This window comes from Platichthys flesus, chromosome 10, assembly GCF_949316205.1.
Source record: "Platichthys flesus chromosome 10, fPlaFle2.1, whole genome shotgun sequence".
Lineage (NCBI taxonomy): Eukaryota > Metazoa > Chordata > Actinopteri > Pleuronectiformes > Pleuronectidae > Platichthys > Platichthys flesus.
Window position 1 is genome coordinate 12,786,127 of NC_084954.1, and position 24,502 is coordinate 12,810,628.

Consider the following 24,502-nt stretch of genomic DNA (forward strand, 5'->3'; position numbering starts at 1 on the left):
TTGGCACCACTCAGTAGCAGACGCCACAAGTGGACCACACAAGCGAGAGGATACTAGTGGATACTCGACTCCTCCGACTGCCTTTTATGTCTTGGATTACTTGGTGTGGCTTCTAATTGCTTAAACCTGGGAACAACACAACGGCAGGTAAGTCAGCTTCTCCTGAATGTCTTAGATGATGCTCCTGTTCTGTCCATCTGGTCTTCATAAAAGTAAAGGGCTCAGGTACAGGTGCTGCTGTGGCCGGACTGTCATCAGTTTTTGGAATCCAACAAAATCCAACCCCCTGGCTCCACTTGAGCTGAAGTTGAGCCATGTGAATGAAACAAGTCTTCCATTGAAGCGGGTAATCAATTCAGTCCATTTTAATATATTCAAATAGTATGGATTTCTACATTTTGAATGTATTACTCAGCCACGAGAAGACAAGGGACTACTCTTAGTGCTGTCAATGGTAATACAGATTTTGCATTGTGGCTATGAATGCATAAAAGAGAGCAGTATGAATCACATGTTATATCACTGTATGAATAAGACAGTTAAGTACAAGGGTTTTTTGTGCATTGCATGTGGGAAGAGAAACCCACAATGTCTCCAGTCAACATGGGTAATGGTGCACTGAGATGATATGATACTGAGCTTATAGGTTGGTTAATATTTGAAAATCATATGCACACACACACATACAACCTTTGACCTCCCACATCCGCCAACTCCGACAACCCAGCAGCACCATCCACCTCTCACTGGTGCGCTTACTGCACACACACATACACCAAAGTGCTGAGACACAAACCACTGCTCAACATTAGGAGGCATTCATGGGCTGCAGCGGGATGACATCTTTCATCCTGATTATTTATGGGTTGTAATTACGCCAGAAATTAATTCCATTTCATCAACGTGAGGTCATCAGTCTTTCGGAGGAGACACATGACTCCCGCTTTAGCCGCTGTCTGTTTATCAAGGCGCACATCACCTTATACCTCAGTGAGAAGAAAAGAAGGAAATGTGAAATGTGCCTCTCTCTCAAAAGGGGAATGTAGTGCAGGTGTGGTTCGGTCTGCTGTCAGTGTCCAGGGCCTCACCCTTCCTCTCCCCCGCTGCCTCCCACCCTGTCCAGCTGATGTGGCCTCTTAGCACCCGGTGATATCACCACTGAAACAAGACAAAGAGAGCTGGTGCAGAGATATCACTCAATAACATTTTTGTGCATGCTCAAATTTTATCTGAGCACATCCTCTCTCGCTCGGCCCATGTACCCCGCGAGGTCTGCGGTGGAGCGCCGTCAGCGAAATAGCCACTTGAAAAAGACAGATATGTGAGAGTTGACTGGGCAGTTTGTCCGTCTCAGCATGTAAATCAATGAGTCGTACGGTAAATCAATATTACAGCCCCTGTTTAAACTGAAACCAAGCTGGCTGCGCTTGGGGGTTTGTCAAAGCGGCATTGATTTGAGATGCGTTAAATGTCTGACTGGTTACCTCATGACATGACTGTGTCGCCTGACTTGTCACTCGTGCAGATGGTGACATAGTTTATCTATGAGGTGTAGCATTATCTCATCAAACTCAACATGTTGTGTTTTAGAGATTTTTTTGGATTCGTTTATTTGGGGGGGTTCAATATAGTTGCATATATGATATGTATATATTCTCTAAAATTAAAGATTTTACAGAAATAAACAAAAACACAAAAAGTTATGTCATAGATATTTCTTTGCACACCATAGACTGTTTATATAGTTGGATAACATGACAGCTCCCCAAAAGTGAAGCCAAAGTGTCTCTGTTCCCCCCTGGTGGCTGGCTGCAGTATATGTCTTAAATCCCTACTCTTTCATGTTCGTGGAATAAACCCTCACCAAACCTAAAAGTTACTATTCATCATATAATTATTTCTTAATGATGGTTGTATCATTTGAGAAAGTTCCTACCAGCCTGATGTGCTTATTTTTCCATTACGCTGTTGATGCTTTAAACAGGGGGTGAAGCAACACAAGCTGAGACTGAGTCGCGATTGGTTGAATGAGACAACACCTCAATACCTCTGCTTTATCTTCAGATGGCTACTACAAAGACTCTGGCCACAAATGCTAATGCTAGATTAGTGATTAGACTAGATAGTGGGATGAACTGGAGACATGTTGCTGATCCTTATATATAGTTTATGGTACACACCATGTTGTTTATGTTTATATAATATCGCCATATGAGTGCTTCTTCACATCATTTGGGAATATTGTGTGTCGTGGTGCGTTTCTAGTTCGACAAAATCAGTGTTCATGCTGGGGTGTAGTCTGTGCAATAATTTGAAGTGCATTAATCCATGTGTGCATCACAAAGAAGACGAATGATTATGTTCTTAAGCCTTTGTTTTGATGAATTGCTCATCTCTTAACACAATACTTTGGACAATATACAAAAGAATATAAGCCGTTATGAAAAGATAAAAATTCTAACGTCAGTATTTTAGTAATAGTCGCAAAAATGGGCTAATGCAATGGCAAAGAATTGTTTTGCCTTCAAATATTATTCCTTCACATACACATTTACCCCGTTCCTTTCTTACTACTGTATGCATTTGTGTTGTATGCAGGTGTCTGTGTGCGCCCATAGGCCACTTCCTTCAAGGATATCTCTATGGTCGGCACAGATACGCACTATAATGGGAGGTGGAGCTGCCTCGCTGCCAGCATAGTCAGTGTCTTTCCCATGCGTCTGGTGGGCCTCAACAACAGCTGTCACTGACATATGCACAGCTCCAGTCGTATACAGGCCTCTGGACTTGAATTCCAAAAATGCAGTTTAGACACATTTCGATGTTTCGCAGAACTGCCCGCGCGTATAACTCATGATCTCCTTGGTTTAAAAATAAATCCTCCAACTCCACAGCAACCCAAGCTCTTCTTAAGACCATTTCATATGTGGTGTGAGATAGTAGCTATAAACAGTAGATTGGCAGTTTATTTGTTCTTGACATGAGTCAAATTAGAAGTAGTGAGGTCAATCACCAAGTTCACATGCAGGTTTATCACGTTGTGTTGCAAATGTTTCAGGTTCATTGAAGTTTGTACGTTAACAAGTATTTTCCATTCACAGTTTGCGTCTGGCTTTCTCTTAGAAGAAAGGCTTGATATAAATTCAACAATAGGAAATATGATTTGACATCATTCCCACCCTTTCTGTCCAACACATGCTTTCCTTCTCTCGGCCATGTTTTTTTCTCAGGGGAAATGACATAATCATGACTCTTCCAGTAGAGCAGTGTGTGATGATGACAGCTACCCAGAGACCTCATCTGTCCAGTGATGACTCTGAGTATGAGATGATAAACCAGTGCATATTTACAGTTAGTCTTTGTGGTTGATTGTTAGTTTGTGTTGCAGATTCAACATCACACTGTTATTTCACACAACTGTCAGTCAGACAGAGGTCCTCCTTTCTATTCTACTTTATAGTTGTTCCACCTCAAACTATGCACTTCATTGTTTTTATCATAACTTGTTTGTGTCCGATACGAAAAAACTGAACAACCAGAGACAAAAGACGAGAGTCACAATAACAACACCAAACAATAGAGTGGTTAAGATTTAAAAAAGTACATTAAGCAAGAAGTCCTCAAAAGTTCTCATGCCATCACTGGTATAATATAATGATTCCAAGCAAAAATGTTTACTGGTTGACCAACAATTTGTTTTACGGCTGAATGTTCATGCCCTCAGGTTGCTAAAGACATTAACAAAAACAAGCGGTCAAAGATACATTTTTCAACCTTAAAATCCAGCACAAATGCAGCAGATTGCACTTTGAATTGGCCAAGAACTGTCTGCACATTCACATGCTCCTTGCAAGGTCTCATTTCCCAAGTTGTGAAGCCGTTGCTCAGACTTCGTTGTGTGCATACGCACTTTCAAGTTTGAACGTGGAAAACACGGAGGCTTAGAATAAAATGTATTGTAGTTATGTGTTTAAAACATTTAAAAAAACACCCTGTCAACTCTTTCCAGTAGCGGCGGTGGTAGAACAGCATCATAATGGGCAAGTTTATGAAGCCTCGGAATGTGGTGATGGTCCTTGCTGGAAGCTACGCTGAAAGCAAAGCTGTCGGACATGCCATCGTCAATGTTCTTGACGATGGCACGACTGACAGCCTATTTCAAGGTGTTCTACTACAACCACCTCAGGCCCATACTCTGCGGTTATTACTCTGGACAAAACTGTCATCAACAAGGACGTCTTCTGGTCTCAAGCTCAAAGCCAGGAGGGAGGCCAAGGTCAAGTTTGAGGAGAGGTATAAGATGGGCAAGAACAAGTGGCTCTTCCAGGAGCTCAGATTGTAAACTCACTCGGTTTCACAAATTCAAACCCCCTGGCTCTGTTTGAGCTGAATTGTGGCTATAGAGTTTTCCCTGTATAATTATTAACATTGCTTTAATTGTTGTTTTGGGCTCAGTGGTTTGGTTTTACTGAGACAGCAATGCAGCCAGTTGTTCATAGTGTATTTGCTTTTCCTCCTGTGACTTCTCAAACTGTCTGTGTGAAAATGGACTTTTATCCGTTGGTCCATCGCCAGCTCCTATAAAACATTTGATAATTAAATTCAGAGTCTATAAAAACATGACAGTATCACGAGGGAAGAGAGTTCCATCGAATTTAGATGCAGTAGACTTGCTTTATTTCCCCCTCATAGGGCCTGTGTAGCCACAAGCAGAAAATGATGTCCACACATATGAGAAATTGAGGAAGTGAAACCACAGAGTGACACGATCCAGAGGAACAAAAGTCCAGTTAATCCTCGGATCAAAAAAGTGACAGAGATGTCTCAATCTTTGACCTCAAATGGCTGTAATATAGCTGAGGCATCGGCATAAGATTAAATAACGTGTCCATAGTCAACAGGCCTTTCAAGTCAAAAACCTGTTCTTAATTGAAAAGGATCATCAATCATAAGCTTAACGTTCCAAGAAAGTCACAAAAACTTATTTCTGTGAGCCAAGGATTTCTTTAGCTAACAACGGAATTACACTAAGTGGAATTCCGATCATGTAGACGTTGAGACAAGATAGTTCAGACAAGTGGCTCGCCCCATGACACCGAACCATATCTCAGTCTGTTTCATCCATATGTTGTCTTGCTGCCTCTATTCATAGAAACAACCAGAACTTGAGCTCCTGCTTGATCTGCATGCTGAGAAGACGATACCCACTCAAGCCATTTAGTCCTGAGAGAATCCTCATACGTCAGTTTGGTTTTTGGACCCTCCTGATAGAGCAGATAAAACACTGTTGCTATGGGAGCACTCCCTATTCTGAGGCCACAACTCGTCTTACATTAACGGATTGGTTCATGTTTTCCATTATGTAGGGCCCGCTGTATATGAAACTAATTTTGACAGATGGGGGTGACTCATGTATTCCAGCAGCTGCGGCGATCTATATGCTCGGCGACGGAGTGGCGCTTTAAGAACAATGGCGTTTGCATGTTTGTGTGACTGAAGTGACACACGCACTCCAATGTTCATAATTCACCATTGCTCTCATGACAAAATCCTATCCCCTAACCCTATACCTAACACTCAAAGTGAATATTTAACAAGCTGCAACCAGCACAACTGTCATAAACATGTCATCATTAATATATTACTGATTCAGGAACTGCTTAAGAGGAGATATTTATGATGCAACGAGAGTTTTTTGCTTAGAGCATTATGTAAGTAATTGCACATGGAGAATTACTGACCTTCCTCCTAGTTCAGTCATTAGTGAAACCTTAACTGCTGAAGCTCCAGTGAGAGGATCAGGTTCATTTGACATAAGGAGAATACTACAAGATAAAACCCACCAACTCTACTGATATTGTGCTCCAGTATGCTACGTCTTGTTTGAGGTATTGTCGCCATGAGGAATTTATAGAAGCCTTCAACAAGCTGTACATTCTTAGGTTCTGTCCATGAATGCTCTTGACACTTCAATTAGGTATGACTGGAGAAAAAAAAGGTCCTGAAAAGTTCAATCCTGAGGGAATGTGTGCAGTCTGAGTTGGGGTCAGGACAGAAAACACTGTCCTGTCATCCTGTCATCCTTTGCTGTCTGTATTTTCCCCAAACATGGCTGACTTCAGAAGTCATCGGCAGTTGAGTTTGGAATGTGCTGTCCGTCACAGTCTTGGAACATTCTGCGGAACTGTACCCGTGCATGGGAAATAGGTGCCTCACAAAACTTTCAATATCCAGACGGATTGTCTTGTAGCTTGGGAATCTCATCTGCAGCTACAGCTTTGATTGAAATTCCCATATCTTGGCGGCCGTGCGTGTTTTTCTTGTAAGGACGGAAGAGCCTCTCGAGCGTAACCGCACTTTATCAGTGTCCTCTGGCAGAGCGGGCTGCCAAGCGCTCGCATGCAAAGAACCTTTCTAACACCTTGTTTGGTCACATTAGGTCTGCGGCGTGAATAAGTGGAAGCTCGCTGAATCAAACTAATCATTTTTTTTCCCCAGTGGCACGTTGTTGCTTTATTTGCAGCTGCTGTTCTCATCTTTCATCTCTGGCAAATTAATATGGCTGCAGGCCAACATATTAAGTCCTGACCTCCCCTGTTACTCGCGACCTCTCTCTACTTGAACTTCACAGACATGGACTCGAGATTCCAGATCTCATCGTGATAACAGAGAGCATATCTGCTTTTTTTAAACTCTGAACAATAAACACGCACAGGATTTAAATTCCGACAGCGCAATGATACATTCGTCCTTTACTTTACAATTGATGTCTGATTGATATAAAATGATATATCAAAGAGATAGGAATAAACACCTTGGATGATCTCCAAAGTCCCAAAGTGACATATTTAGATGAGCAACAATACAAAGCCCATGGATATGAAACTTGAAAAATTATAAATGTAGTATTATATAATCTAATATACTACAACAGTACTCAGTAAAGCACATATCTCTGCTAAAGCCCAACAGCACCGTTAATATCAATCTAGACGCACAAAATTTCTCACACTCAGCGGACGAAAATGAGATGAGTTCCACAAATATGTCTTTCCCATGAATTACTCTCTGAAAACATAATAAAAATTGCGATATCCCAATAGTTTGATCCGCCCCCTGATCAGGACCACACCTAAATTGAATGGTTTCTTCAATGAAACATACCACATCCTTCCACTAAGTTTTGTGGAAATACATCAAGTAGCTTTTGTGTAAACTTGTTTACAAACAAACCAACTAACCAACAAATGGACAGGGGTGTAAACTTAACCTCCATAGTGAAAACGTCAGTTGATATTTGCATTTTTTTCTTGATTAAATAATGTTAACACTTCAATTGATCATCTAAATCATAACACATGTATCTTCTGTATCTTCTTGCTTCCATTCTAAAGCTGCGGGACTGTCACTGAAAATATGAGAGCTATCTGCCACATGTTCTTGTTGACTTGCTGACCAATGACAACATTTTATAGCCCCCTTTCTCCTGCTGTGGAATGGAGGCATATGCTTTTGGTGAGGCCTATAAATACTCATATATGTGATGTGACAGCTGGACTAGCACAAACCTTGGGATAGATTTAGGGTCCTGCTTTAAATTTAGACTGAGGCCTTGACTGAGGTCTCGCAGGGTATTAGGCCACCCTTTCATGTTAAGACATCAAGGTATTAGACGGTGGGCGGTCGCATTGTGCAGATGGCTCAGATGCCATGATTATGTGTAGGCATTGTGGTGGGCATAGGGTCAGAGCTCGGTGTAATGGCTCATTGTCTCCCGGCTCTCCTTTATTTTCCATAAATACAACTGGGAATGTCACGTGTCGGACTGAAATTCTGGACGCATGGCTCACGAATCCCATAACGTTCCTCTGGAGAATTCATTACATCAGGACAGCAGGAACTAGTCAATGTGGATCAAACAGGGACGACATCATATTGATGCCAATCTCATCATTAATGGAGCCCATGAAACTGAAGGGATTGTGACCATCTCCCACAGCTGTCCAGGAAATGTCCTGTGTGACATGTTGTCAATACGTGCAACTCAGGAAGGTCGGAGATGTATGAGGTCCTTTTGATGACAAAATCTTAAGACTGCTATTATGAGGATTTTTATTTTAATAATGCATCACCTGACAATGTGTGATGTGTCTGCACATTCCCTCAGTTTACAGAGCGTTTCAGTATCTTTCAGCTCATTGTTTAGGTCTCAAAGACCGACTGATAGTAATACTTAGGGCCTGTTGCCGTTGAAAACGTCCGATACAGATATAGCTGCCAATATACAGATTGAAAAATCTTAAGCAATGATTCCTGAGATGTTGCTATAGAACCTAAAAAGTCAAGGAATGTAATTAAGGCTTGATATCTACTTTTAACTCTAACTCTGCAATTATTGTCTTTTTCATAATACATCCCTTTATCATATATCATCGGTGTTTGAGGAGATTTATATTTTATAATTATTTTTATATTCATATAGCTCTCAACTGTATCGTTTGCCCTGGTGAACGTGAGTGACCCTGACAACGAGGTGAGCTGTTACAGTAGCCCTCTCTGGATTTTCATGGCATCAGCCAAGAATTTAAAAATAAACCACGGAGTGCTTAAGTAAGTGTCGCCCATTTTATCAGCTGTATTCCGTCATCTACAGTATGTTTCTAAGTTTCGTCACTGCCATGCCCTCAGCGGTGCCCGTGTAAATAACCCTCCACCCACCATCATCATTCAGACTCATTGGCACTGTTTGAATGGTGGCATGTAAATTGCAGCCGTTCTGGACCTCCACAACATTTGACTGTGTGACAGTTAGCAGCACAGCTGAAACCAACAGTTATGGGTAGGACAGAAGGCACCAGTTGAGAAACAGATATGCTTGGAACCAGTGTGCACTCACTGAACTCCCAGTGCTAAGATAGGGAATGTACCTGATCTGTCGGTTTGTCAAATTTGACTGTTTTATGGTTGGAACCATGAGATGCAGTGTTATCTTCCACTCTTGTCTCTCATGTTTTCCTGGAAACAGGTGGGATTCAAAGAGCTGGTTTCAAGCATCATTAGAATCTGCTTCAGTCTTAACTCTGTTGACTGCTATTACAGAAGAAGATAAACATTTTTTTCTAAGCAAAACCTTTGAATGACTCACATTCAAGCCTCTCCACATTGCAGAGAGACTCATTCCTCTTCTGTAACAGCCATTGCACTTCTTTCACGTAGCTGATCCCAGATTGCACTCTGAATATATTTGGCGGACTTGCTCTGGATGTCTCAAAGGATGAATCAGAGGTGAGGGTGCTATGACATCAGCAGGGTGCTATGGAGGGGATTTCAGGGGCGTGGGGGTGTTTCTCTGTTTGCAATTAACAAGTGCGTTGATGTCATATCTGAAACTGATCAAGTGCAGTTTCTCGAGAGTCTCAAGGCTCTTGTTAAAAAATGTTGAAACACACGTGCGCGCACACACACAGACACACACACAGATGAAGACATACAGCAAATACAACTTTGACAAGGGCGACAAGGAAAGACATACATTATCACAGATAGAAATGTGTCTGACAAGTATTTACATATGTCTGGATAACAAATTGATGTGCTGCTGACCATTAGTATTTATCATTTGTGAATTCAAATGCTGATGAAGTCATCTGTTACTAACATGAATCAGCATTAACATTTGACACTGAGAGTACCTAGTTATCAAGCAAGCAGTGAAATTTTAACATTTAGATAAAGATAGTGGATAAATAGTTTGCATAAAATTTTATAATATACAGATGAAAGAGTTACATAAGTGTAGAACCTGGGAACAAAACAATATCAATACATATTGAAATACAATTTTCATCAAAAGCAATGTAAAAAATAGATTCAATTTATATTGCTTGTGCATTAAGGAGTTATATAACACTAAACTTATTGACCTCAGGTTTATAAGATGTTTTACTGTTCATGGAGTGTTTCTCATCTCTGCTCATAAAGAAGAGATTCAAAATGACATTTATCATGATGATTATTTATATCTTGATATAATATTTGGTCTTATTGTCCAGCCCTATGTGAAAGTATGGATTTTTTTATTTTGGTAACAATTAATGAGTGGTCTCTCTTTCTATCTCCATCCTTGAGCTGGGTTTGCGGCACGATAAATTATTTAACCGAGTTTATCAAATGTGTGGACAATAATATATATTTATATTGCAGACTATCCACATCTGCAATGCTGACTAAAATGCAGCACTTGGAACATAGCACATATGAGAGGTACAGAGCCACACTGATAAGACTGTGTGAGGTCCTTCAGGTTACTTAAAATTGGAACCACTGATGCATTATGTATAAGTGAAGAGTCGGGTATGCACCGCTGTAGCTCCTCTGTGTTATTCTCCCAGCTCACTGTGTGTTTAAGTAATCAGGTTTACAGCATAAGCTGCAGGCCCCCTCAACAGGACCTGTGATGTTATTAGTGATTCATGCGGGGTAATTAAATTCAGAGTCTGTCATCAACAGATTTATGATCAGGTTCTGGATAAAATGTTGGAGTCAGACTTTTTTAACGTAAGCATAAAAGGTTAGAGCACCCAGGGGCGCCACAAATGTGCCTCCAGACCATCAACCCTCAGCATCAGATACACAACGCCTGTGAGGGGACGTGTCAGGAATGCACACACACACTCCCTCGACCCACACAGACACTCAGTGCTATGGATATTCATTCCACAATAGGAATGTTACACAGATCAATATCATGGGTGAAGAATGTTTGTGTCTGGGTGAATGTATTGGATAAAAGTAGGTCAGTAAAGCGGCTGGGGATTCACTAGATAAGGAAGGTGGTAAAATTCTCTCTAACAATCACAATCTGAACTGCAGTTGACGGATATTAAGATGCCAAACTTTCAGCTGAAAAGGTTTGTTTAAAAAAAAATTGTGCCACAAAATTTGCTCTAAAAATAAAAATTTAAATCTTCCTCCTGTTTCCTCTTTCCTTGGTGCAGGTAGAGGATGCGGTCCAAAAACAGTGGGGTTGAGAGAGAGGCCAACGGTGTCCTTGGGGTTCCGCAGGACGACCACGACAACAGCCAGGAACAGGAAGTGGGTTTGCCTGTGAAAAGCCTGAAGACCAAAGTTCAGCAGAATGAGAGCGAGGATAAGGTGGAGGTGGAGGTGATCACAGATAAAGAGAAGCTGCTGTTTGATTCCTCTGAGTCCACAGAGAAAAAAAGGGACATCATGGATCTGTCCAGAGAGGATCTGCTAAAACTGCTTGGGATCATGGAGGGAGAGGTTCAGGTGGGTTTCAATGTTAGTCTCACTTTGCATGTGACCTTTGACACCTCTCCCGCTGTAATTTGTATAGGGTCAGAAAAAAACCTGTGAAAGGCATCGTGGAGGAACACAAAAGCAGTTTTGGTAGAAAGTGCATTTGAATGCTTTTGATTGAGTTTAACAAAAACTTCTTGCACAATACCGCTATCTTGTGGTTGAAAATGGCACCATGCAAGTATTTGAAGGCAGATTTGCTATGTGTTTAGAATGAGAATAAAATAGCAGAATAAAAACAAGACAAAACCTAAATATATATATTTTTTTAAACATTCGCTAAAACCAGCTAAAAAGTCTAGCATTTAAAAATGCTTTCCTATGAAAATAAGTTTTAAACATTGAATTAATCCTGAAGACTTGAATTAAGGTGGTATTTTGTGAAAGATAGTTCAGAGATTCAATGGTTTATAAAACAGACATTTGTGTTCATATATTTGATGCAGTCTGAAGATTCTGTCTTTTCTCAACAGTTGATGCTTAAGCAGGATTTAGACAAACTTCACGAGTAAACTAAGGTGGGATGAGGGCGGAGGTTCTCGTCTGAGAAGAGGCCCACAGCCTCGGACCCCTGTTCTACACCATATATGTATTTTTATGTCTATGTCATTTCAGGCCAGAGAGGATGTCATCGGCATGTTAAAGTCCAAACAGACTGAGCCAGAGACCCTCGAGTCCCGTTACGGCTCTGCAGTTCCAAACTCAGCCCTCCAGGCCCTGCAGAGAGACGGCTTCAACACTGGCACAGAGCCACACAACCATAGTGTCTACCAAAAGCCTATGGCAGAGGTCAGTGTGTAGCTCGGAGTAACTGCAAGGCTCTTGCTTTCAGGAAACACATTAAAATCGAAGTTTTATGGATGATGATTATCTTAATTGACTGGTTTATGGGCCGGACTGCGTAATTTACAAAAGACAAAATCAAAAAGTCTAAATTGAAACAATAAAGAAGAGTTGTCAGCTCTAAAGATATATTAAATAGTATATATAGAATCAGTGTCACTTATTTGAAAATTACAAAAATGAATGTCTAAAATTTCTTGGAAATGTAATTAAATTATTTCTCTTTTATATCTGTTACATTGCAATAACAAGTCAAACATATTTCAGAGGGTAAAAGCTTGAATGTTATAATCCTGAATACTTGTCCATTACAGCAGAATTTTTAATTTTTCTGGGTCTGTGGTTGTCAGCTGGAGCGTCTTCAGGAGAAGCACAAGGACACGTACCGGAGGATGCTAGGTCAGCTGCTGCTCGCTGAAAAGTGCCACCGCCGCACCGTCCACGAGCTGGACACAGAGAAACGCAAACATGTGGACTACATGAACAAGAGCGACGACTTCACCAACCTGCTGGAGCAGGAGAGAGAGAGGTGATTATTTAAATAATAGTATTTAATATCTGAGAAGGTCACTGTCGTTTCAGAGATGTATCAAATCAAGGAAGCATAAGAAAAGACAGCTTTCACACAGTAGAATATTTATTTTTCTCATTAAAAGTTTTGTAACATTCATCGATATTTGTTAAAATACAGAATAGGTTTGTAGTACGGACATACATTTTCATTGGAATTGGATATGTATCAGATGGAAAAACATACATTTTTATGTACAGTTTAAATGGTAGTACACATTTAAATTGTAAATATAACTTTATTTGCTATACTGATTCAAACAAAATGTGTTTTTCATATGGAAAGTTTGTTTGCACCCTAGACTGGTAAATTAAGTTTTAGGAGGAAAGAGGAAATGGAAGCAGGAGAAAGCAGTACAGGAGGAGCGGAGTGGTGAGGGAGATGAGTGAGAACATAATTCAGAGCCAACATGATTTATAAAAGCAGTGTGGAACATATAAAGTGGAGTGGGGGGGGGGATGATGGAATGCATCAACTTTGGAGAACGTGTGAAAGACGGACTCATCAACCTGGCGAGAGGACGAGGGTGAGGATGGAGGGAGCTGGCTAGTGAAGTGATAACCTCACATACCTTGACAGGGAGAGGTGCATATAGATCGGGGATGGGAGGAGCGAGGCGGAGTGGAAAACTGTAACTGAGGAAGGGGTCAGGGTGTGTATAGAGGATGTGAGGAGGAGTGTCGGGATGAATGCCATTTCACTGGAGCTAATCTCCCATGACCTCATCTGTAGAGTGAAGTCATCACTGTGGGTGAGTCAGGGCTTGTTGGTCAACAGGGGATTGTGGGGAGGCGGATGGTTGCATCTCGTGTGTGTGTGTGTGTGTGTGTTAGTGTGTGTGCGTGTAGAGGGCCTCACAGGGATGAAACAAACTCGAGGAGTGGATGTGCGCTGAATGTCTATGAGAGAGGAGGAGGTCCCTACTCAAAGTCATCACACATGAAAGGGTTTTAATTGGCTGCTGCTTGTTGAGGAATGTATTTAGTTGCGATTCCCAGTGATTAACACATCACTGCCCATTCTCACTCAACAACCCTGAGAGGTGGGGATACTCTGTGCATTGGATGCAAGTGAATACGCGGTTCTCTGGTGAGGTTGCACATGTGAGCGAGGAGGCGACCTGCAGTAATGTACAGTAAAGTGTATTCACCGCCAGTCAAAGGTGAGGCAGACTGGAAACCACTTACATGCCACATTTCATGAACTGTCTAAACTTCAAACAGCTCATTTCGCAGCACTGACCAAGCCGACACACACACACACACACACACACACACACACACACACACACACACACACACACACACACACACACACACACAGCTTCTATACCTTGGGTTTTTAGTGCAGGACGCAGGAAACAGACCGTGGAAGTTAAATCACAGACATGACAGTTGAGCTGCCATCAGACGCCGAGGGAGAAATGGGGAAATGAGCAGCAGACTTTCAGCTTCAGTGTTCCGGCTTCCTCTCAGGCTGGTTTCACGGGATGAGGGAAAGAGGGCAGTTATGATTTAGAACGTTTCAATGAATAATTTGTTGTTGAGTGTAAATCAATGTTGAGGCCTAAATTTACTTGTCTTTAGAGTGAAGGTGGGTGTTTTATGATTTCAGCAAACTTGCCGTGCCTGGAACTGATCCCATTTGGGTTTTGTACGAGAGAACACATATTATGTTCGAGGGAGGATTTGGTTTGACTGACATCCTACTGAACTTTTACTTTTGCATGAATGTGTGCATGAGTGAGTGCAGGGAAGTTAAGCCGAGATAAAATCTCAGGATGAAAGTCAAGCAGCGGGTTTTCCCTTTGATGTGCAAGTAAATCAGCGCAGTCTAGCATCTTTTCAAACGTGGTAGTGACAGTTCAGGAGGGCTTTTGGGAAGCTGTGAGGAGAAACATGACAGCACCTCGTGAGGGTGTATTCAGGCACAGTGCTGCTTTCTGTTTAAATTATCACGATCGATATTGAGGGGGGAAACCATAGATAAAGAAATGAAACCAAAATATCATGAAACACTGCCATGTTGCACATTTGGAGCCAGACTCTATGGTAGCGATCAGGGATAAAGCGGCTGTACACATCCTCGACCAATTGTGAATAAGTCTTAAGGCTCATTTCTGCTCAACATTAGAAATGAAATGGATGCAGTCTTCTGTCCGTTCTATCTATCTGTTTAGAGAGGCGGTGGTCTAGTGGCAGAAACTTGGACTATGGGCAGAGAAGGTCTCTGGTTCGTCTCTGGTTCGACTCCACGGAGAGACAACAAAAGACGAACCTGGATTGATCTGTCCAAAAATCCAAGAGTTTCCCTACCCTGTCTAGTGCCCCTGAGCAAGGCACCTTACTCCCCCAACATCTGCTCCCCGAGCGCCCTACATGGTCGCTCACTGCTCTGTGTGTCCTGCACCAGATGGGTAAAAAGCAGAGATTAAATTTCCCTACCTGCATGAGTGTGCCTTTGCATGTCTGTGCATGTGTTTGGGATGAATAAATGGATCTTAATCTTAAAGAACGTTTTGTGTCTAAATGTTTGAACGTCTTCTTGCATGTGAACATAATAATAACCAATAGAAATGGCAGACAGTCAGCCTTGACTTCAGTTTGAAGTATGTGACAGAAATCACGCTCTTCATGAATCCCCACTTCCCTTTCACTTGACTCTCAGTTTGCATTCTAGAAAGAGTTGACTTCCTTCTAATGCCAGGTAGTAACCAGGAGGTTCCTTGGTTCACTCAGGTCAGCCTCTGTCACCAAGGACAGAGGAAAGGGGTTGATCTCTCCTCGGGCTTGATCTGACAGTGCCTGCAGAGCCCAGGTTCTTCTATTTGTTGCTGCAAAATGAGACAAAACTGTCCTGGAGTGTCACAAGAATGAGGGTCCTGGAAGGAGAACAAATAGAAAACAGAAGGAGAAAAAATGTCTAACGCCACGTTTAGGAACTTTAGCCTCGGAAAAGAAACCTTTGCATTTCTAGTGGAACAGGGTCTAAATTAAGTTCCTGGTAAAAAAAATGTTCCCCTAAAAACATCCGTTGGTCGGAGGGTAGTAGTCTACTAAAAATTCCCAAGCAGTAGGGTGGCCACGCAGTGCTAAACATACCTGAGAGCAAATACCTCCGACAAGGCTAACGCCCTCTGTTATCAGAAGGCTGCAATCCTTAGATCCAAGAAAGTTTCTCAGAAAACGTTTCCATTGTTTTTCTTTAATCCTGCTAACAAACAAAAAAAACTGATGAAATCTTAATAGAGCACCTGCTCTGAATGAAACTATCACCGGCTAACACCTCTATTGGGGTATGCACAAATCCGCCATGTGGGCACCGCTCAGGTGAAATGGAGGCATGTCATCAGCTCGTCCTTATCAATGTGTATCTCCTCCAGCCATCTGGGTGAGAGCGAAGAGAGAGAAGCCCGAGGTCTTGTGCCAAACAGCTGCAGGAATGCACAGGATGGGCAGTGAAGAAGACGTCTCTGACAGAGAGCCACCGGCCATTAACACCCTCTGAGACAACAGAGCATTTTATATTTCAGGAGGTTTAAACATTTGAGGGGCAAGGTGGTATGTGTCACAATTAAGAGAAGAAATGACTGCCATTTGTGAGGCGTGTTTCAAAGAGTGCATACAGTCACGCAGACAAAATGAAAAGGTCTGAATGGTTGTTTTCTTTGTCATTTGAACTCAAACTACACATTATTCAAGAATCCGTTGGCAGATTCTGAGCACAGCGCAGTGTGAAGACCTACTGTGAATGCCGGCCTCTGATTTCTCTCTTTTCGCTCCATATCAGTCTTGCATTCTGTACATTATCACCGAATCTCTTGCTCAACACTTAATGCTTTTTCTCTGTCAAGAAAAGTCATTACAGCTTTGACAGCTTTTTGGCAGCTCTTGTCTCCTTCAGTCCTCAGCTTCCTGATGTGGGGGGTTGGCTTCAGTGCCTCTGAGCACTTTCCCAAGGAAACATGGGATGAAATGTTGTTCCATGATGAAAAAAAAGCCCACTTGTGGATTTTGGGCCTGGCTTGTACATCACACCTGTGTACCTGCGCAAAAAATGTGTTTATGTTTCTCAAGCACTGTTTGTAGTTCTTGAGGATACTGACACCCTCGTTCCAACAATTTCTTAAACCAGAGATTTTCTTCAAACAAGAATGGCGCTCAATAGAGCTTAAGTTTGAACAAACTGCTCCATATTTCACACATTCATAGATATCAGCTCCATAAATGTACCTGTTTCTCATCAAGACCCGTGAATTATTCTTTGGGAGATCAGAATCTCCTTGGCTGAGGCAATTAAGGTGATATATTAACATCCATTTAATTGCTATAAAATAATAGGAACAAGGAGCAAGTACTATTATCATAGTAATTAGTATATATATATATTTATATTTATATCATATCGCATATAGCCAAGCATTTGTATCTGCCACTGGATGCAGTCACTTAATCCATAGTTATTTCTAAATGAAACTATAGTTCTTTAGTTACCTGACCACTGGTGCCTAAACCCCCTGACATCATGACTTTGACCTTTGCAGGAAAGTAATTTTGGATTGCCAATTACTAGGGTGTCAGTGACATCTGACTGTGTAAGTATGCATTTTAAGAGCTGGATAGTTCGTTTCTACAGTAGCCAGGCATGCCAGCTAATGCTACTTGGCAATGAATCCTGCAATGAATCCGTGTTGGATGTTTACTGTCACATGCAAACTGAGATACAACAGGATTCAATTTGAATTCATCTGCAGAGATTTGTGAAACTTTGTAGTTTTTTGATTTACTTGATCTGCATAGTTTCATGGCAAGAGTCTGGGCATATAGCACTTCATAAACCTATCGTTATGGATACGCTCAATCCTCCTAGATCTCCCCCGCCTCACGGGAGACATTAGACTCATCCATATCTGGTTTTCTCATCACAGGGATCCCCGTTCAGGTACAGTTGCCAATCACCCATCTTGAACCAAACCAAATTTTGTCAGAAAGAAATGTAAATATCTATCAGTCTCTCTCTTACATTTGTAAACCTTCAGGTTTAAAATAACTATCCATAGTTGTTTTCCATTATGAAAGCAGGAAATTTGGAGAGGGGGAGCTTGCCAAGACACTCCTTCTGTGGCAAGGGCCCCACCCCCTTCACAGAGTCCAAACCCGAACAGCACGAACGCTCCCATACACACATTTCTGCCTTATATGGATGAGGTGACAACACACACAGGAGGTCTGCTTGTGCTCCACTGTATTTATTCACCTCTCATTGCACTAAGAACATGCTTGGACTGTGACAATGGAAGGTCTGTGGAAAAGGAGGCTCCTGGTGCATCTTATGCAATCTGTGGATTTTATCTAACAGCAGAAATGTCCATGTGGTTGTTTGTAGAGCATCAATAGAGGGTAAGTTTTAGTTTCATTTATTTATGTGCTGTCGAACTCCATTTGAGGTGACAGGACATGTATGTAGAATATGCACCTGCATCCTTGTTGTCCTGCCGGTTGCAAACTCATTTGGTTTATTTTACAATGCAAAATGTTCTGATTGAATATTGCATTAGTCTGAGTGTACAAAGAGACCATGCAGCTTTGCATTCAATCTGCTTTGCATGAATTTGGTCGGAGCCGGGGAGGAGAATGTGCATGAGCAGCATAGAAAGAAGCTGAGAGAAAAGAGGACCACTTGGTGAGGGGCTGTTAAACTTTCACAGCAGTTTATGTCCTTAGTTTCTATCCCATCAATGAAAACAATGTTTGAGTTGTGCTGTAGTATAGATCCTTACTAGTTTACCCTCAAGATCTTTGTGTTTGTTCTACATAGTAACACAGCATATAAGATCTTTTGTGCAAGACATGCAGTATATAACGACTTTTTTTTTTATCTTGGATGGATTAAATTACTTTAGTTACTTGATATAATTTCAGCATCCTGAATTTCAATTTTTACAACATTTTTTTATCTTTGGTTTGTGTCTTACAGTGGTGTGATTTGAGATCATTACTTCCATAAAGAGAGAACACCTTCAAACTAGTCTGAACAGAATCAGTAGGATCATTCACATCATTGAAACAATAACTGGAATAAAACATTACATTCTGGGGTAAAAATTATAAATTTTTCCGTGACACAGATGGCTAATACAGATACAGAGCTCCTGATTTTGACAAACACCATCTAAAGCATTGCCTTTTTTCTCCTCCTACTTTTAGACTGAAGAGGTTGCTTGAAAACGAAAAAGCCTACCAGGTCAAAAAGGAGAAGGAGCACTCTAAACGTCTGGCCAAGGTGCAAGAGGAGCTGGTCAAACTCAAGTCCTTCGCCCTGATGTTGGTCAATGAGCGCCAGCAGCACCTGGAGCAAATGGACCAACAAAGTCAGCGGATGCAGGATCTCAGCCAGCAGCTGCAGCAACGGGAACAGGCACTGAGTGAAGCCAGGGAGCATGCCCAGGAGGATGGCCACAGGGTGCTGAGCCTGGAGGCTGAGCTGAAGGAGAAATCAAATAAGCTCACCCAACAACACGAAGAAATGAGTGCTAAGCTGGCAAGTCAGGAGAGCCACAGCCGTCAACTCAACGTCAAGCTTTTGGGGCTTACGCATAAAGTGGAGGAGCTGGAGGAGAATAACAGGGTCCTGAGGAAATCTGAGGAGGAACTGCAGGAGCTCAGGGAGAAGATTGGAAAAGGGGAGTGTGGCAACTCCAACTTGATTGCTGAGTTGGAAAAGTTGCGGAAGCGTGTGCTGGAAATGGAAGGAAAGGATGAGGAGATTACCAAGACTGAAATTCAATGTAGGGAGCTGAGAAAGAGGCTTCAAGAGGAGGACAATACAAGTAAAGACCTAAAGCTAGAAGTGGAGAAGCTCCAGAAAAGGATGATGGAGTTAGAGAAGCTTGAGGATGCATTCAGTATCAGCAAGTCTGAGTGTGCGCAGTTACACACTGCTTTAGAGAGGGAAAAGGGCCTTAGCAAAGAGCTCTCAGATGAAGTCGTAGCTCTCAGGATCCGTATGAAAGAGCTTGAGTCTTCAGAACTCAAGTTGGAAAAGTCCGAACTGAGTCTTAAGGATGACCTGATTAAGCTGAAGTCACTGACGGTTGCTTTGATGGAAGAACGAAAGACCCTAATGGAAAAAATGAAGTCAGGTGAGAAGAAACAGGAGGATTTGAGTACAATGGTCAAGGTTGAGCAGAGTAAGGTCATGGAGGTGACTGAGAAACTGATAGAAGAAAGCAAAAAGCTCCTGAAGTTAAAATCAGAGATGGAAAACAAAGTAGGAACTCTTACCATAGAAAAGGGGGAGCTAAGCAATAAGCTAGCTTATGAAATCGATACATCTAAGGATCTCAATTCTAAAGTCAGCCAAATGAAAAAGAGGTTAGATGGGTTTGAGCAAGCAGAGAAGCTGTCAGTGAAGAATTTGATGAAAAGTGACCCGGGACGAACGCCTGACCCCATAAGAAGAGAAGACAACCAGGTTAACGATCTGACTTTTGAAATTGAGCGCCTGAAAAATCGCCTCAAACAACTTGAAGTGGTAGAAGGAGACTTGATCAAGACAGAGGATCAGTACGACATGTTGGAAAAAAGGTTCATGACTGAGCAGGACAAAGCCAACATTCTCTCCCGGCAGGTGGAGGAATTGAGGAATCAGATAGCTCGTAACAAAGCGATTGAGAAAGGAGAGGAGGACAGCCAGGAAGAAGACCTCCGACAACGATGCAAGAGAGAGGAGGTCAAAACGAGGGAACTGCAGGCTGATGTAGTTGCCCTCAAAGAGAAGATCCATGAACTGATGCACAAAGAAGACCAACTTTCTCAGCTGCAAGTAGACTACTCTGTCCTGCAGCAGAGGTTCCTGGAAGAGGAAGAGAAAGCAAAGAACATGGGAACCGAAGTTTTCCATCTCACCAAAGAGCTGGAGATTGCAAAGCGCCACAGTCGAGCACTGAGGCCCAGCTTGAATGGGAGGAGAATGGTGGACGCGGCTGTGACTTCCACTGGAGTACAGACAGAGGCATCGTCGTCTGGGCCTGCAGAGGAGGATACCCCAGCTGTGTTTATCAGGAAGTCGGTTCAGGAAGAAAATCACATCATGAACAACCTCAGACAGAAGTGCCTCAAGAAGTCAGAAAAGTCCATTGAGCGTTGTCCTTCATCGAGCAGTGACATGGGCTTGAAGAAATCTTGGATTCCCTGGATGAGGAAAAAGGACAACCCCTCCCAAGAGACCAACTTGGAAAAGTCTCTGCACATTAATGGAGGTCATATGCCCTCTGAACTGACCATGTCCCCAAAGCAAGGGCAGCCCTTACACATCCGAGTAACACCAGACCATCAAAACAACATGACCACTCTTGAGATCAGAAGCCCTACGACTGAGGACGTTATCTCTAGCTCAGCTCCCCTCAGCAGCAACACAGCTCAACCTAAATCAAGAATCACAATCATTCCCAGCTACTCTGCCCAAACCCCCAAAAGAAAGCCCACCACTGGACATCAGGGTCTTGAAAGAGCAAAGTCTCCAGTCACCATCACAACTATATCCAGAGCCAAATCTCCTGAGAGCAATCGACCTTGCTCCACTGCTTCAGGCAGGCCATTGTCCCCTGTCTCCATTATGACAGTCAGCACTTCTGTAGTTTCTGAAGCCTCCGCCTCCCCAGAGCCACAGGAGATGACTATGGGCCGAGCTGTGTTCAAGGTTACCCCAGAGAAGCAGATGGTCCCGGTGCCTATACGCAAGTGTCACAACAGCACCAGCATCATCACCACCACTGAAGATAATAAGATCCATATTCACCTAGGCAACAGCATGACCCCAAAGATGGTCATCAGGCCAGTGGCTGCTGTGTCAGAGAGCAGAGAGATGACCTTATCAACTGGAACAGTTTTGCGCTCGCCCCGCCAAATCACCACCACTACTACCAGGAGCTCACAGAGCAAAGTGATGAGCAGTATCACGATTTCCCCTGTTACCTCCTCCACATCCAAACCAACACAAACCATGGTAGGTTTATTTCGAGGTTCAAGTAATTCTTATTATGAAATAATGTTTTCCTCGATCCCAGTAGGAAAAAACTAAATTGTCACTGACATTCTCTGGACATTTTGCTTGAGGGTTTCCAGGATAGTTCTATTCAGAGAAATTGATTTAGACATTTGCATTCAGAAATTTTGAGGAAAATGTCCGGACCTCAGGGTCTTTCTGAAAGTATCTTAAACTAATCTCTCCCTTCCATGAAAAAGGCGATATTTCCCATAATGGCTAACTATTTAAAATTCCACTAAAATACAAAAGTTATTTAAATTCACATGGTCCCAAGCAAACACCATTCTGCCTTTAATACATCCAGGTTTAGAGACAACTCAATACAGCAGAGTTTTTTTCTACTGATTTGTTTTTGTTTTTACTCTAGGAGATGTTTCATAAGGTGAATTAAGTTCACTCACAGCTTCATCTCACAGGGACAGAAATGGGTCAGGAAGCAGCTCTGTGTTGGTGTTTCAGTGGACCTTATAACTTGCTCTTTGTGGATCATCTGAGAGAGAGCTAGCGTGACAGAAACAGCCCTATGGGGGAGGCCTCAGAACAGCAGAGCTAATGATGTGGCATTTTGCCACCCCGCTTCAGTCATGATGTAATTTATAGTTGTTACACAGTGTTTACATACACAAACAGCCATGCAGGGCTCAGTGCCCTCTGGCTGACACAAAACAGCACTACACCAGGACCGGCACGCCGAAACTTGGCCTGCACTAGAGCTCACCCACTAGGATTTAAGTGAAAGAATGGATAAATATTTACATTTTTCCTTCACACACTTCCTATTGTGCAGATGATCAGTTGAATTGTTTGGAAATTCTTGCTTTTTTCCCTCTTCCTCTAATGGGGTTTTCCTTTATTTATTTGTTATGTTCGCCTCAAGTGCTCCCTGTCTTCATTCCCCTGTCTGAGAAAGTGTAATTCTTTCACTCTCTCCTTCTCTCTCTTTTGTCAGACCGGGCATGATGCCCAACAGCCTCGCACGGGGCTGACCCGCATCCCAATGTCAAAGAGCCTGAAGACGGGGAAAGCTGTGCTGGGATCCATGGGCATCTCGGGGGGAGTGAAGCTTGAGTCGCGAGCCGAGACACAGTCTATGAGGATAGAAGTGAGGAAATCCACTGTGAACAGCAATGCTCTACAATATGGAGGCAAAGCCTGATTGACACAATAATAGTCTCCACATACAATTTTCAAATACATTATCTAAATTTGGGGCTTCACAGGGATTAAGACAACACTCACAATAAGAAAAAAGCTCTGATGTCTCTAACCAACTATTTCATAACCAAGCCATTTATTTTTGTAAAGTCTTTTATACTTCTTAGTCTCATATCTATTTCTGTGATATGGATGAATTCATATTCTTTGTATTTACAGTGTGTATTGTGATGGGCATTTGGGTTGAATATCATATCGGACTGTGCTGCTACTAACTGCCTCGTGCTTTGAGTGACTTTGTGGATATATTTTGTATGGAACCGTTATAGACCAGAATACTTTACTAATGTAATTTATGTTTATTTTTTTCAGTGAAAGATATGTACTTAATATGTATTATAAAATAAATATCTGTTCAAAGGGTTGTGTGACTTGCTTATTTGCACAGAAAAATAAAAAAAACATCTAAAAGCAACAAATACAAAGGCACAACTGTGTACATCCGGTAAGATTGCAAGCAACTGTTTCAGTTGTCTAGTTATAGTAAGTGATGAATTTACAGTTAGTACTTCGATTATTTTTAGAAATGCACTCAAATGCTGTACTGGACCATCATAGGCTGAGGGAACATCAGTGTGAACCTCAGAAAATAATTTCATTCTGTTATTTCAAATAGTTTGAAGCAGAAAAAGGAATAATGGTTTGAAGTGAAACTGAAGGCACATTCATTTTTTTCAGATTTTAAAACCACAGATGCTAAATACTGTGTTAAACATATAATGTAAAATGAAAATATAAACTAGAAGGTATTGCATACATTTTCAGAACTATATTAAATTAAATGTGTCCCACACTGTGATTCTTGTAAGGCGTCAGAACCCAAGGTTGGAAACTACTGGGTTATTCTCTAAACAATAGGTTTTAAAGCATGTTAAATCATCCAGAATCTAAAATCCAAAAATATTAAAGTAACTTTTAAGTAAGGCTGTCAATTATATGTAGTTAAGTAGAAAATACAATGTTTTTTTCTGAAATGTATATCAAGAGCAGCATAGAATGACACAGACGCACACACAATAATTTGTCCATCTTCTTGATCTGCTTAGTTTACAAGTGAATGAGCAGTGGGTGGAGTGGACATTCTCCAACAAGAAAGTTTGGGGTTCAATTCCCACTCTTACCCATCTGTATGCCAAAGTGTCCTTGGAAAGGTACTAATCCCTATAAATGGCAGGATTTCAACCACCTATTAATTGCACAATATCTTACACTATATAAAAACAAAAATAAAATATGTATGAGATCTTACCACATGAGAAAGAGAACCAAAGAGAAGCACCTGTGAGGGCAACATCACAAGTTGCTGTTTCTGATGCTTACTTGTCAGAGACACTTAACAGTAAAGGTTGTTTAGGTAGAGTGGAGAACCACTTGCTATATCTAGCAAGTGGTTCTATAGCGCCAATCATCAAATAAATCCTCAATGTCACATCTGTGGTCAAACGAAAGGAGCTGGAAACAAGATCGGGGAAAATACCTCCATTATGATAAATCAGTTTCCAG

At 41.8% G+C, this 24,502-nt stretch overlaps 1 protein-coding gene and 1 pseudogene across 1 annotated transcript; both read left to right on the forward strand.

The window, feature by feature from the left end:
* LOC133961388 (filamin-A-interacting protein 1-like) lies at positions 1 to 23,363 on the forward strand. The gene is made up of 6 exons (XM_062396472.1): positions 1 to 147; positions 10,998 to 11,292; positions 11,938 to 12,111; positions 12,516 to 12,694; positions 18,943 to 21,742; positions 22,734 to 23,363. The coding sequence occupies exons 2-6, from the start codon at positions 11,005 to 11,007 to the stop codon at positions 22,938 to 22,940; spliced, it is 3,648 nt and encodes a 1,215-aa protein (XP_062252456.1). The 5' UTR covers positions 1 to 147; positions 10,998 to 11,004; the 3' UTR covers positions 22,941 to 23,363.
* LOC133962312 (large ribosomal subunit protein eL27-like) lies at positions 4,037 to 4,342 on the forward strand (annotated as a pseudogene).
* Positions 23,364 to 24,502: the final 1,139 nt, after the last annotated feature.

Excerpts from the sequence above, each read along its gene's own strand:
- LOC133961388 (XM_062396472.1), top strand. The coding sequence starts at position 11,005 with ATGCGGTCCAAAAACAGTGGGGTTGAGAGAGAGGCCAACGGTGTCCTT. Across the intron at positions 12,695-18,942 it reads CTGGAGCAGGAGAGAGAGAG|ACTGAAGAGGTTGCTTGAAA; the intron begins GTGATTATTTAA and ends TCCTACTTTTAG. Across the intron at positions 21,743-22,733 it reads CCAAACCAACACAAACCATG|ACCGGGCATGATGCCCAACA; the intron begins GTAGGTTTATTT and ends CTCTTTTGTCAG.